Source organism: Aquarana catesbeiana, linkage group LG04 (genome assembly GCF_042186555.1).
Source record: "Aquarana catesbeiana isolate 2022-GZ linkage group LG04, ASM4218655v1, whole genome shotgun sequence".
NCBI lineage: Eukaryota > Metazoa > Chordata > Amphibia > Anura > Ranidae > Aquarana > Aquarana catesbeiana.
Window position 1 is genome coordinate 246,539,118 of NC_133327.1, and position 14,163 is coordinate 246,553,280.

At 39.0% G+C, this 14,163-nt stretch overlaps 1 protein-coding gene across 4 annotated transcripts in view; it reads right to left on the bottom strand.

Moving 5' to 3' along the window:
* Nucleotides 1-5,907: 5,907 nt before the first annotated feature.
* The window catches only part of OPA1 (OPA1 mitochondrial dynamin like GTPase), a 156,951-nt gene continuing 148,695 nt past the window's right edge, over nt 5,908-14,163 (bottom strand). For all 4 annotated transcript variants that reach the window (XM_073626362.1, XM_073626359.1, XM_073626361.1 and 1 more), the window contains 2 exons: nt 11,311-11,380; nt 5,908-8,968 (listed from right to left, as the gene is read on the bottom strand). In XM_073626362.1, the coding sequence (XP_073482463.1) occupies nt 11,316-11,380 (65 nt within the window). In that variant the 3' untranslated portion in view covers nt 5,908-8,968; nt 11,311-11,315. The remainder of the gene's footprint in view (nt 8,969-11,310; nt 11,381-14,163) is intronic.

Here is a 14,163-nt window from a genome sequence, read left to right on the forward strand (position 1 = left end):
GCTATCCAAATCAGGTCAGCCTGAAAAATTGACAGGCGGACCTAGGCGAACCCTTCTTGTGAAAAGGGCCTAAAAAGGCAGACATACGTCTAAATATTTCTCTCATTCAGCCTGAACATTGCTAGCCGCAGTCACTGTTTAGTCGACATTTTACCGCTCAGCTCCTATGATTCCTCCAATGAAGTTTGTTGAGCTGGATGTCGTTGGCAGGGCCATCCATGGCTCAAATTTTTTTACTGATTTACAGGAACTTGCTGAACTTCAAGCTGTGTGGAGCCAGCTTAATTCACAGACTTACAAACATACTAATCAGGGTCAGAAAGCAACTAGCTACTTAAAAAGGACATACTGCCTATTTATTCTAGCCATTCTAAAGTGTGCATTATGCATTTATAACATGGCAATATGTACAGCCAACACCATATACACTAGTTCAGAAGCAGTAAACAGTGATTCTGGAAACAGCAGCACAGTGAGGTAGGCAGAGACTGAAACCAGTCCCTGTACAGAACAACTATTCAAGTATGGCAAAGAAATAAAATTTGCTCCTACAGAAAAAAAAAAATCGAATTTGCCTGAAACACACCAAAATCTTTTCCTGTTCATAGGTAGTTTATCGAGTTATCCAGTGAAGAACATGGAGATGTGAAATTTCATTGGGGTAATACTAGTTATCCTAGACAGGTGAATCAAAGCACCACTAAATTGCCATCTGCTTTCTATAACCAAGCTTAGATCAGAAAGCAGAAACATCACGTAGCAAATACAAAATAATTAATCAAAGTGTGACTATATAATCATGCAGTCACCACAGGCATGTACTGGGCTTTTCATTTATTATTAGGTTTCGATGCACCTGTTATTCTTTAGAACATATATTCCTAAATGTGACCATGTAGATTGATTTTCTATATATATGTTCATGTCTATCGATGTTTTGCACATGGGGAAAGTCTTTCAAGACAGCCTGAGACAAAAGGTTTGAGGATTAGGTGAACATTAGCATCTCAGAATGACTCAGAAATGTGTTTCGCCATAGAAACAATATACATGTTTAATGGTCTTTGATGTATGATTAAAGATTTAATGCAGAAATTCCAACATTCCTTTCTTGGAAAACAAAGTGGCTGTGAATTTGTTATAAAATAGCCTGTTCTATGCCAGTGCAGTGGTTCTCAGGCGATAGTAGCTAATACTTCCCACTAACAAATGAATTTATTTGTGAATATATACACAAATTGATTACAAACCAGAATTGGTGCCTGCCAGGGTTAATGAGCCTCAGCCCAACCTTACCAAATGCTCCTTTCCAAATACATGCTGCCAGATTAACAGGCTTCTGATGAAGACTGAACACTATCAGAAGTTGTATTTCTGTCATTTTGAGTGGTATTAAACAGTCTGCAGAGGGAAGTATAAGAGGGCTTTACAATTAGTTACAATTTTACAAATTCAGTCATAATTCAATTGGCTTCTACAGTTCACTGCCCAATATAGAAATGCATCATATAAACTATATTGTGTGTCATGAGCAATGTAGAATGCATGTGTGAAAATGGAAAGGGACCGATGACAACACATCAGTACATGCAAAGCACACTAAAGCATATTTCAGACTAGTTTATTCAAATACTGTAATCATATTCCACCAATCTTTTAGAAACTAATGATCAAGGCCCAAACAGGGTTGCCAACCATCAGTAAATTCACAGTTTGTAAAATCTGTGATTTTTACATCTGTCTGTAAATGTCTGTCACAGACATGCAGACTGCAATGGACATTGATGGACAGATGTAAACATTATGGATTTTACAAACTGTCCGTGATTTTACTGACGGTTGGCAATCCTGGTCCCAACACCTTTAGAGAAACTGGTTAAAGCTGAACTCTACTACTGTACTGTACAAGCAACATGTATACTATTAGTTAAAGCAATATTAAACCCAAAAGTTCCACCCACAGCTCTGCTTCTATACTGGTTATGTGCAGCAAAGTAGTGATGTCATTGCTACTTTTACAAAGAAATAACTGGGTTTACGAAGAGATTAGGTAAGCACCAAGTGGATTTACATCCTTTACAGCTATTGAAGCATATATTTCACAAAAGTTTTATTGAGTTTTCCGATTTCAATACACTAGACAGCAAATGTCAGCTTAAAATATGCTAAAGGATATATTTAAATTAGTTTAAAAAGAAGTTAAAGTTCACTTTTCAACAAAAAATGAAAAGGTGAAAACAAGCTACACCCTTCCTACCCCCTTGGTCTCCACTGTGCTTACCTCTGTGGCTGATTAGCCATCACTGCGCACGCAGCCAGTGCAGCAATCCAGGGTATTTGAAAGCCCCGTTCTTTTTTCCCCGAATTTCCCTAGGACTTTTGGGACCAATCAAATCAACTCAGAGCAGCACATGACTACTTTGACCAATCAGAATTGCTCTGACCCATCCTGGAAGCCTGAGGGAAAGAGTAGAAGAGTGGGGCTTTCAAATCCCCGGACTGCTGTACCAGCTGTATGGGCAGTGACAGATAATCAACCCATGGAGTTAAAGTGGTTCTAAATTTAAAACTTTGCTGTGCTCACTGAGCTTAGTCACCTAGCTAACCACACATCAAAATTATTTAGATATAAAAAAAAAAATATGAAAATAAAAATTTTTGGCTAGTGAGAATTACATGTTGGTGGTATTCATCCTAACAGTTTGAGAACAAGGCTGACTATTCCCAAGTTGCAAATACATGTCCTAGATTCTTCTTGCCAGCTTTCTGGGCAAAGTGATGCAAAAAGAAAGGCTAGGCTTTACCTGACTACATAGTGCACTGGATACTCTACAGACAGGGTCGGCAATCCATTGATCGCGATCTACCCGTCGATCGTGGGAAGCCAACAAGTAGATTACGATCAGGGCTGTGCCGATGCTTCCCCCGGGCTCCGCTGGTGTTGCTCCCCTTTTTCTACCAGAGAGGCAAAACCATGCTGGATGGAGGGCGGGACCAGGAGCTGCTTTAGTTAACTTTACAGGTTAACTAGCAGGTGATTGGTTGCTAGGTGGTCCTAGCAACCAACCATCAGCTTGTTAACATAAAAAGTTAACTAAAGCAGCTCCCGATCCCTTCCTCCATTCAGCACCGTGCTGCATCTTACTCCTCTGTGATGTGCAAGCGCTGTAAGGTAGGAGAGAGCTACCCTACAGCGGTGTGTTGGGGGTGAGAAGGCACTACTGAGGGGGGGGAGCAGAGGATAGTGCTATTCAGGGGGGGTGGGGCAGAGGAGGGTAAACTGCTATTGGGGGGGTAGCAGAGGACACTGCTATGGGGGGGCGCGTGCAGAGGACACTGCTATAGGGTGGCAGATGAAACTATCGTGGGGGGGGTAGGGGGCCACAGAGGACACTGCTATGGGGAGGCACCACAGGACACTACTGCTGGAGGGGTCAGAAGACACTGCTGTGTGTGTGTGTGGGGGGGGTGGCAGAGGACCCTACAGTGGGGAGGCATATATATATATATATATTGTACTGGGGGTGATGTGAAAAGAGCAGAGGACACCACTGTGGGGGAGGGGGGGTGGCAGAGGATGAGTAATTTGAGGTGGGGCAGAAGACACTACTGTGACACACTATGTGTTTTTATTGAATGCTTTATTTCTTTTAAAGAGTAACGACAACACCCCAAACCCCTCCTCCCAGTCGGGGATCTTTAATTTCTTACATCTTGTCCAGGTAGATCTCAACCTCCGAAAGGTTAACGACCCCTGCTCTAGTTTACAGGCTAGTGAGATCTTGACTGGTCCTCTCTTAAAGATGCTTCTACACTTGTTGTGTCTAACGGCTGCATATGATGGGTGATTTCCCACACACATCACATAAAATCTTTTTTAAAAAAATGCACCAAATATAACAAATATGAATTCAACATATCTTTCTGGAGTTTCCCTTTAACATTTGGAATGGGGGGGGGGGGGGGGGGGGGGAATTAACATTCTTTGTTAAAACATGGAGGAAAAAAAAGAAGAAGATCCATGTAAACTAATGTTATCTTGTGAAAGTTATCAAGTGCCTCCTGAAATGACAAGGTTAAGACTCTACAACTATGAAAGTCAACTGTCTTACAATAGGGTGCTGTTGCCCTTTAACCTATTCCATGCCATTATGGGGTGTAGGTTGCCATCAGTTTCGATTAACTATAAGCCATAAAAACAAAAAAAGAAACCACTGCTTACCATCAGCACCACAGGAGAAACAAAGAATTTCACGCAGCCATGGTTTTGCTGCACACTAAATCCTTTATTGGAAACAGCACATACAGAGCCAAAAGCGGGTATAGCACCCTACTGATTGTGTGTAACCACACTTCATCAAGGGCAAAGCCAGAAAACAGATCACATGCTCTAATCCCATATGTACCAGAGTTTTCTAGGTAGAGTACTGACAGCTGGCTTAAAAGTGGTTACGCTAACAATAATAAACATTTTAACAGGGTTTGGGACTGAAATGTGTTCAGTAAAGTCTGAGTCATGCAATTTCCTGAAACCGAGATTAAAATAGAAGAAGCAGGAAAAAAAGAACTGTCAAAATGGTGTTTTATTTTCACTCAGACCACTTACAGTATAGCATTTAATAAATACCTGGGATCCCTTAACACATCATGCTGCATACACACCAGTTATGAGAGACAAATGTTTTTAGTACTAGGCAAGTATTCCAGACTGGGTGAAACCAGGATATTTTTACAGAGCTTAGTACAAGGCACCCTACACGTGACTGATATCCAGAGGCAGCTTTGGAGGAACGTTTGTTTTTTTCATCAATCATCCCTTTTTAAACAGATTTTAAAGTCTGCTTTTTATAGTACTGTAGACAGATACAGTGTGATTTTGACAACCAAACAAGTGAGCAAATCTGATATCGTACTTGCTAATATATTCAGAACATATACTGGAACACGAACACCTTATGATGTTTACATATTACAGTCACATGTTAACTGGTATGAGTGTGACTAGCAGATTTCTATTACCTTGCTGCTGGTGTTCCGAATGTGTCTTGGTATATGAAAAATATGCTCAAATAGAACAAATCTGAATGTGGACATACGGTTACCTGTATAGCCAGATTTAGAGGTAAGGTATATATACTCTTCAACTTTTTATCCAAAAATGGTCTGTTCAAGAATGCGGCACATTACAAAGGTATAACAGGGTATTATTACCTGTGACCTTTCATAAACAATTTTAATGGGTAAATGTGGTTTCCCCCAAAAAATGATTTCAATAAAGCACTTGAGAAGAAAACTGAACAAAATGATATCTGCAAAAGAGTACGACATGTAGTGGTATTTAAAAAGCATCTGCAATGTAGGGGAAAAAAAAAAGTATTAAGCAGGCATCGTAGATACCTTACCTTGAACCAGAGCTTTTAAATATTCTGACTTCTGGAGAGCATCTGCTCCCCTGTTTTCCCAGAATGCAGTGCCCAGTCCAGAAGCAAACCCATCACTAGGCCTGCATCATATTGAGGGTGTTTTGGAGCCAATGCAAATATCAACTTTCAGAAAATTGGTATTTGCATAGGAACACCAGGGGCCTTCTGCAGTGTTATCAAAAAAAGTATGCTTTTTTTGTTGACAACATAACCTTATACTGCCTACTAACTCCAAGGATGGGGGTCCTAGTTTTTTTTTTTTTTTTGTGCACTAGAGATATACAATAAAAGCAGCAGTAACAGTCATATTTTGGGTTGATCTCAGTTCTGGTACGGGTTGGCTTTAATACTGGGAACTATTGTTTAGCCCACAAGACACAGGCCAAGTGATGGATACAAAAGTAAAAAAGATAGTTTGGTTCTGTTCCATGCAAAAATACACTTAGCCAGAACTATAATAAAATAAAATACCACAATGCTTAAAGAGATTTCAATATGCTGTTTTGCCTTTTTATTCATTTACATGTTTGAAAAAGAACTGTATCCTTTAGGAATTCTGAAAAGTCAAATTAAGCATTTTGTTTTCTGTGGTATTTACCAGTATATAGCTGAAAAACACACCAGAATATTATATTAAGTGTAAAAACCTCTAAAGTTCATTGAAATATTTTCATAAATTAAAATAGACATCAATTATATCCAAGTCATATTTCACATGTTGAAAACGAATATTTAATGTGCAGCAGAATACACAAAATCTGTGTATCCTACAAGCAGAGGATTCACTTGAAAATGTTTAAATTAACACATTCAACGAACACAGCTGAAATGTCATCCTTTCACCAGCCACAAATCTTGGAACAACATTATAGTCTGGTCTAAGGTCTGTGCGGACCAGAACAGGTTCTGGAAAGCGCCTTACACAAAACCAAGGGCTCGAAGGGCCACTCTCTAGCAGTGTCCAGACATGGCACTGCAAAAGTTAGTCTGGGGATGGCTGTGCCAGATAGCTACAACATAGCAATCAACTCTAATAATGATGTAGAGATTGAATAAAGAATAAATTCATAGTGCCAGCAAAATTAAGTTAGAGTTAGCGGATCTAAGGAAAATACATTAAACCTGCTAGGACACTAGGAAAATCTGAGTAAAGCTGGTAGTAGGAGGTGGTTATCCTAACCTGGCCTATTTTTTATTTTATTTTGCCAGTGTCCAATCCGCCTGTAGGCAGCAGTATAACTCAAAGGTTAATGACTCTGTGTACCTCAATGACGAGAAAGATATACATATTTCTGGGAATTACTCACAAAACGTCATTGCTGCTTTTAAGGAGCTATCAGTATATAATATATGCATTTATGAGACTATATTATGCTATCCCATTTTGAGTTCATTAGGTAATAATAGCCCATATATAAGAATATAGTTGTTCAGTTGTGACAAGCAGTGATGTTAGAGACTGGTCTTATTTATTATTATTATGTCTACAGTAGTCAATTTGACTTTTCGCTCACTCCCCCATTGGAAACAAAGATCTAAAGAAAGAAAGTCTAAGGATTACTCCTTCCATCTTGTCACCCCTGCCGGGACATTTTGTTCAGAAAGCCGCTCCCACTGCTGTCAAAATACAGTGCTTAGTGGCTGCAGCTGCTGATAGACAAATGTTTTCCAGCGTGCTCGTTTGGCAGACATCGATCTAATGATGGACTTCTGTTGGGAGAGTCGCACACAGAGTGGAATCCGGCCAGTCCCTGCTGAACTGGCTGAATTTCCATCTATGCCTAGCCAAAGTGAAGAAGAATATAGCCAAGAGCTCATCATTCAGACACTTTAATGAAAGGACATTTTTACTGCCATTGCTATGAAGACCTAAGAAACGTTTGTAGTATTAATGAAAACAAGGATTTCTGAAGGAAACAAAATAGATTTGCACTGGTGGAAGAAATCTTTCAGCAGTGGAAGTGCTTGAGGACACTGAAAAAAGTGCATAAATGAGGATTGATACAGTTACAAGTATAATTCTTTCACTGAGCTTGTATTTATAAGAAGAAAATGCAAGAAATTAGAAAATGGGCTTGCCTGGTAAACCATGTGACAATATAAAAAAAATTTAATTCATTTGGGAATATATCCCTGCCTAAATGGCCTGATGACAAGTGCTCTTTTATTTAAAATCTCAACGTATCTATGGTCAACATAAAACTGCTGCGTTTGGGTATTATCATTTTAAACTCTGCTCTTCAGAAGTGATAGCTGAAACATGATTGGTTACTATAGGAACCAAGAAATATTCTTATGGGTGCATTCTTGTTGCCGATCACAACCAATAAGCTTTCGACCACCATTAATGTAGTGCAAAGTTTAAAATGCAAGAAGGAATTTGATTGGTTTCTATGGGCTACAAGAAATGTTCTTGTTAGCACAATCTCCTAACATCTTTACAGTGACACCAACTTCACTATAATCACATAATGTGAAGATTTGGTGCCTTATTTTTAAAGGTTTTTGAAACTTATTACAACTTTACAATTTTAGTGCAAATATGTGTGTAATGCACAATACAGAAAAACTCCCTCACTAGGCCACTACGTGCTTTCTACAAAAACTAGGACACAACTTTGATGTAATCATTTCAAACTTCTTCCTTAGTCAACTTTGTTTTTAGATATAATAAGTGAAGGGAAGGAAAAGCTGGCTATAAGCTAGTAGAATTTAGTTCACAATTTTTTGTTTTAAGAACATTCCTCTAACTTTCTAAATTGTTAGTGGGTTCAAATCCACGTTCATATTTCGACCACAATAATGAGAAAATTTGAAGGAGTAGGGTGAAGATGTTTTCTCAAACAAATTTCTACCAGTGAATGTGTTTTTGTTCAGGAAATCACATTCATTTCAAAATCGAATGTTAAAAGGAAACTACATTTTGAAGTACTTTCAAATTAGTTATCCAGTCATTAAACGTACAAAGAACTTTCATACGAACATTTATTTGAAACTCTACTAATGTATAGCCAGGTTAAGTTTGGTGCTCAATAAATAAATGATATACTACAATTTTACACTTGGCACAAGGCTTTCCAGGACAAAAGGCCAACTGATGAAACTACATTGTGCTGATTGGGATTTAACTGCTCTTTTTCTTATTTCATTTCATATATCTTATGCCATTATTGAGAACACATACAAACATTATACACATGCAGTCTTCAATACTTCCATATAAGGAGAAATTAAATGGAAAAAGTGCTAAGGATTTATATACAGATGCTAAAATGACATATCATGCCCCAAATTATCAGATCAAGTAAAAAGAAGCTGACAACTGTGATCAATGTACAGCACAAACACAGGACAGCAACAACATGTAGGCAACCCTTCACTGGAGAGTGTTACAAATATTCATCAGTTCTTCATATAGCCATCGGGGAATCAAAGCCTCATACCAGGGCTTTTCTTCCTTGTGTATTACACAGAAGATAGCTTCATTTCTTCACTGACTGTAGAATTCATACACCAGTTTGCTTTCTCCACTCTTAAAGAATTGCCTATAAAGTAAAACATTTCACAGAATGCCATTAAAAGTGTTAGAACAACAACTGCCTGTTATAAATCTAATCTATTTAAAGCACATATGTTATTTTATGTCAATAAATATTCAAGCTGAATTTCAGGCAAAATGCTAATTACACATGAGCTGTTTAGATGCCAAAGGATTTGTAATAGTTTTAAGCATGCTTCAAAATCCAATCACTTGTGCCAGAGAGTACAGCCAGATCCTGGGTCTCTCCCAGCGAGGATGCAATGGAGGACTCAACCTCTGACTAATGAGGTATTTCCTGTAAAAATGGTAGTGTTAGGTTGACAGCAGTGTGCAAAGAAATACAACACTAATTGTTTAAAAAGTAACTCCACTTTTGTTGAGAAAAAAAAACAAAAAAAAAAAACAAACAACAACATTCTCCCCTGGGTGATCTATGTACATTGCAAGGATTTTAACAAACTTTGTTGCAGATTCCTACCTTTTGTTATTCTGAAGAAATCCCTGTGTGTTTGTCTGTATCCATTTGGGAAAGTGAGTCTATTGGGAGTGGTTTCATAATTATCAATCAGCTGTGCACCTGCAGGGCTCTAATGAGGAAAGTGGCAGGGTCTGTATTCCTTTAGATGTGATTTCCCTTTGAAAGTATCTGACCAAAAATTACATTTTTGTTGCATGGGATGCTCAAAATCTGATTTTTATCTTAGTGAAGACTTCTGGAAAAATCAGTAAGCCAATCACTCAAGCAGGAAATTACCTATCTGGAGGGCGTTCTGTACACCATCTGTGTACATAATGCCTCAAGGTAGCCATATTGCATTGCATTTTACATATAATTACTGAGCTGCAGATTGAAAAGGAAAGGTCATTTCAAAAATATTCAATTGCAATATCACTTGTGTCGCAATTGTATATGCTATATATATTTTCTTATTATTTGCTAAAAATATTTTTCTAAAACGTGGTTACCCTTTAGGGGAAATACAAAATGCCACTGTCAATGATGATTCATGTACCTATGCCAAAGTTTATTATTTTTTATTTCCCCATTTTTTTTTCTGCCACACTGTGCCTTGCATGAGAGATTTCTTCCACTTCCTGCCCTAGAGACACAACAGGAAATTTCTGTCTTAGTTAATTTAAGAATTTCTCCTCACCTCTTGCTCTAGTGACATTTCATCTCAATTTCTGTCTCAGTGACTGGAACAAAGGAAAGGTAATTTTCCCCAGTAGAGGTAAATCTCCCCAGCAGGGACAGGCAGCTATAAAAACTTGAACAAAAAAAATATAACCCCTACCCTACTTTATCTAAAACAAAAAATGCCTTTACGTACAATTTGATACATACATTGATTTTCATATATGCCAGGAGTTACAAAAACAGTAATTTAAATTACAGTATATACATATACTGCAATACTACATGCATTTTACTCCCTCGGTCTCCTAGAAAAATTGAAAAAAAAAAAGCACGAATAAAAATGTTGAGCTTTTAACTACAAAAGAAGGTGAATTTTTAAAGTGGTTGTAAACCCCCCTGAGACATTTTTACATATAGTTAAGCCTATAATAAGGCTTACCTATATGTACTGAAAGTATCTCCTAAACATGCGCAGTTTAGGAGATATTTACCTTGTAGTGCACCGATGAGGTCATCAGCACATGCGCAGTGAAGAAACGGCCCTCCGTGCAGTTTCTTCCCCAGCGTGTGCCTTGACTGGCAGCTCCCACGTGCATGCGAGGCTCTGGCCAGTCAAAGGAGGCGGAGTCCGCAGCCCCGGAAGGCAGAGTGGCGAAGATGAATGCTTCCACTAGCGCAGACTTTGTGGGCTTCGTTTGCAGGTAAGTGCCACATAATGGGCTAGTATGCGATGCAGGGGAATAAAGAGGAAGTAAAACCCATCAGGGTTTACTTCCTCTCTAAGAAAAACACACTGCAGATGCAATAAGCAGGACTATTTAAAAGCGCAGCGCATAACCCAAAAATGCAGTGCACGGATGTGAACAGTTTCATATGATTTAAAGGGGACTATTTTTCATGCATTTTGCAGATGCACTGTAAAACTCTGAAAACACACAAGTGTAAATGAGCCCTTAATCCTACATTGACTATGATTATCGTTCCTTGACCACATAAAATCACAGCTGTACTCTGAGGCATCTGGAATAGCATCCTAAGTGCCAGTAATTACTCAGGACCAAGTGATTTTCTGAAGCCACCTGATGAATTGTCCATAATTAACACAGTTGCCAACGATGAGGAGACAGTTTTTAGTAAATAGGGAAAAACAAAGAAGGACATCAAAAATGTAAAAACACTGAACAGAAGTAAACAGGAAAATGACATACTTGGGCTACTTCTCTTGATGAAGGGCTTCAATAAATGCTTCAAGTTTTTCCTGGATTTCTCTTACTTTTTCTAAAAAGAGAAAAGTTAAAATAGAAAATGAAATGTCCACTTCTGTATAGAAGACCCACTGTTTGACAGAATAATTGTTTAGATTGCAATGTTCACTGGTATGGAAAGGTTAAACACAGCACACATTATCCCTGGGAGAGAGAGGAAAACAATTAGACTGGTCAGGGGACAAAGACTTTTAGGGAATTTGAGCTGTCAAACCCCACCAAGGATAATGCAAGATATTAACCCATTTTATTAAAGAAAAAAAAAAGGCTTTTTGAAGTGGATTTGTCTTCACATTTTAGTCCTTGGGGCTTAGACAAGTGTAAAAAAGTAAGGTTAGGTTTCCCTAAAATCCCAAGCCTGTGCTGCACAGCACCTGTTCCTTGACACTACAAAAGATGACGACCAGCAATTACTAATCCTTGCTTTCGCTTTTAACATAATATCCTTAACCACCACATAAGGGTGTAAATTCATACTAGTCAATCTCGGCATATAATTAATATTTCAGCTAGAACATTAAAGGCCAACAATGTAATGAATTGAGTTTGGGGTTGTCAGTGTAAACGTAGAGGTCAATGTCTCAGCTTTTAGCTGCCATGTTGTATTTTTACTGTTTATCTCCTGGATCCAAATGATAAGTTTACCTTTAGATGGGGTTGCCAGTGACCTGATGTACCTAAATGGTTAGTCTTAAAGTGTATGGTACCCCAACATTTCATATTGCTGGCAATTCTCCATGTAATTGTGCTAAAAAGTATCCAGCTCTTTTTGTATTTTTTTCTTTGGTTGAAATACCTGGCGATTCTGCCAGTCCTTCTGCTTTCCTTATTTCAAGCTGACCACATTAGGCATAAAAGCACATCCAGCTCAGCGTTGTCAGTTTTATGACTGTGCTGGGAGAACAGGTTGCCTGTTCGCCAATGATCAGACTTGTGCTGACACGAGGCACCCCCTCCTCCGGCTTTTCACTGGGAAAGTCAGTGGATTGCACTCTCTCTGCCTCCTGCAGACACACACCCCCGCCAATATACACAAATGTCTGCCTTGCATTTTAATTTTAAACTGAATGCTTGTTTTACAAGATAAGGTCTCACATATACTTTAATTCAACCTGACAAATACTCATTCTGGATTTAAAGTTTCCCACTAACATCTAGGTGGGCATATATTTCCACGTGAACAAGTTACAAGAAGATATATGCTCTTCCTCAGATGAACGATTGAAGCGTGAGGATCTACTGTGATACTTAACCAACAACAGCAGTGAAAGCATGGTGCTTTTCACCCTTGAGAGTTTTTTCATCAAATTACAATATTGGCAAATGGAATTAGAACCCATGATGGCTGAAAGAGCACAAGACTACCTCTTAAGGAGGTCAGGAAAGACCCAGTGCGATGTTTGAATTGGGAGCATCCTTTGTGATGATCATACTATTAATGGTCACCACAACACCCACATTAAAGTGGAACTTCACTCTCTCCATTAACACTGGTTATGTGTATTCCTTATGCTGCTAGCATTATTAAATAGATAGGAAGGTATATCATATTTATGGGTTTTCACTTTTTATTATTTTACATTTCTTCAGTTACTTCCTGGATTTCATGCCTAGTCAAATGTCATACATCCCAGGAGGGAGGACTGTCTTTCTCAGATAAGCACACCCTCCTGCCTGCATGCATGCGCTAAGGGCAGATAGATTCCAGGAAGTAAATGCTACATGAATCATCTGCCCTTACTTAAGCTGGCCACATCAAGAAATGTGAGGTGTTATCTCAGCAAAATAAAGCATGGAGACATGGATGGATTGGGGAGGGGGGGGGGGGGGGGGGAGTTTGCTGTGAATATTAAAAATGAATGAAAATAGGATTTTTACGTCATACTTACCTGTAAAATCCTTTTCTTTGAGTACATCATGGGACACAGAGTCAGGCTAAAATTTATTACCTGTTGGGTTATACTTCATCTCCAGGTGAATGGACACTGGTAGACCAAAGGTCTTTAGACAGGAAGTGATCCCCTATATAACCCCTCCCAAACAGGAAGCACTTCAGTTGTACAGTACAAATCTGAGCCATAGATACCTGATGGCGAAAAGCCCAGGAGGTTCCTACACCCCTGGTAGAATAAGCTCTAACCCTAAAGGGAGGAGCTTTATGTTTCAGACTGTAGGCCTGAATGACCAACTGATGGACCCAATTGGCAATGGAAGCTTTGGAAGCTGCCTGCCCCTTCTTGGGTCCTTTTGGTAAAACAAAAAAAACAAAAAAAAACAAAAAAAAAAACAAAAAGTCTGATCCTCGGATCTTCGCAGATCTAGACATATAAACCTTGACTGCCCGGACAACGTCATGTCATGGTGAAGGATCAAGTACGGTTCCCTGCATGAAAGGGCCACCAACTCCGACACCCTTCTAGCCGAGGTGATAGCCATTAGGAAGACTTGCTTGCGTGACAGTAAGTCTAATGGAATTTCCTTAATAGGTTCAAATGGTTATTTCTGTAACACAGACAGCACCAAGTTCAACTCCCAAGGACACACTGGTGACCTAATGGGGGGAAGCAAGCAAGTTGCTCCTTGCATAGCAGTTTGGATCAGTGAATGGGAGGCTAAAGGCCTTTGGAAGAATAATGATAGGGCCGAAACCTGACCTCTGATTGTACTCAAAGCCAATTTGATTTCCACAGCTGACTGTAGAAAAGAGAGAATTCTTCCAATCACATATTTCCAAGGATGTCATTTTCTGGCTTCACACCAAGCAATATAAGTCTTCCACACCTTGTGATAAATCTT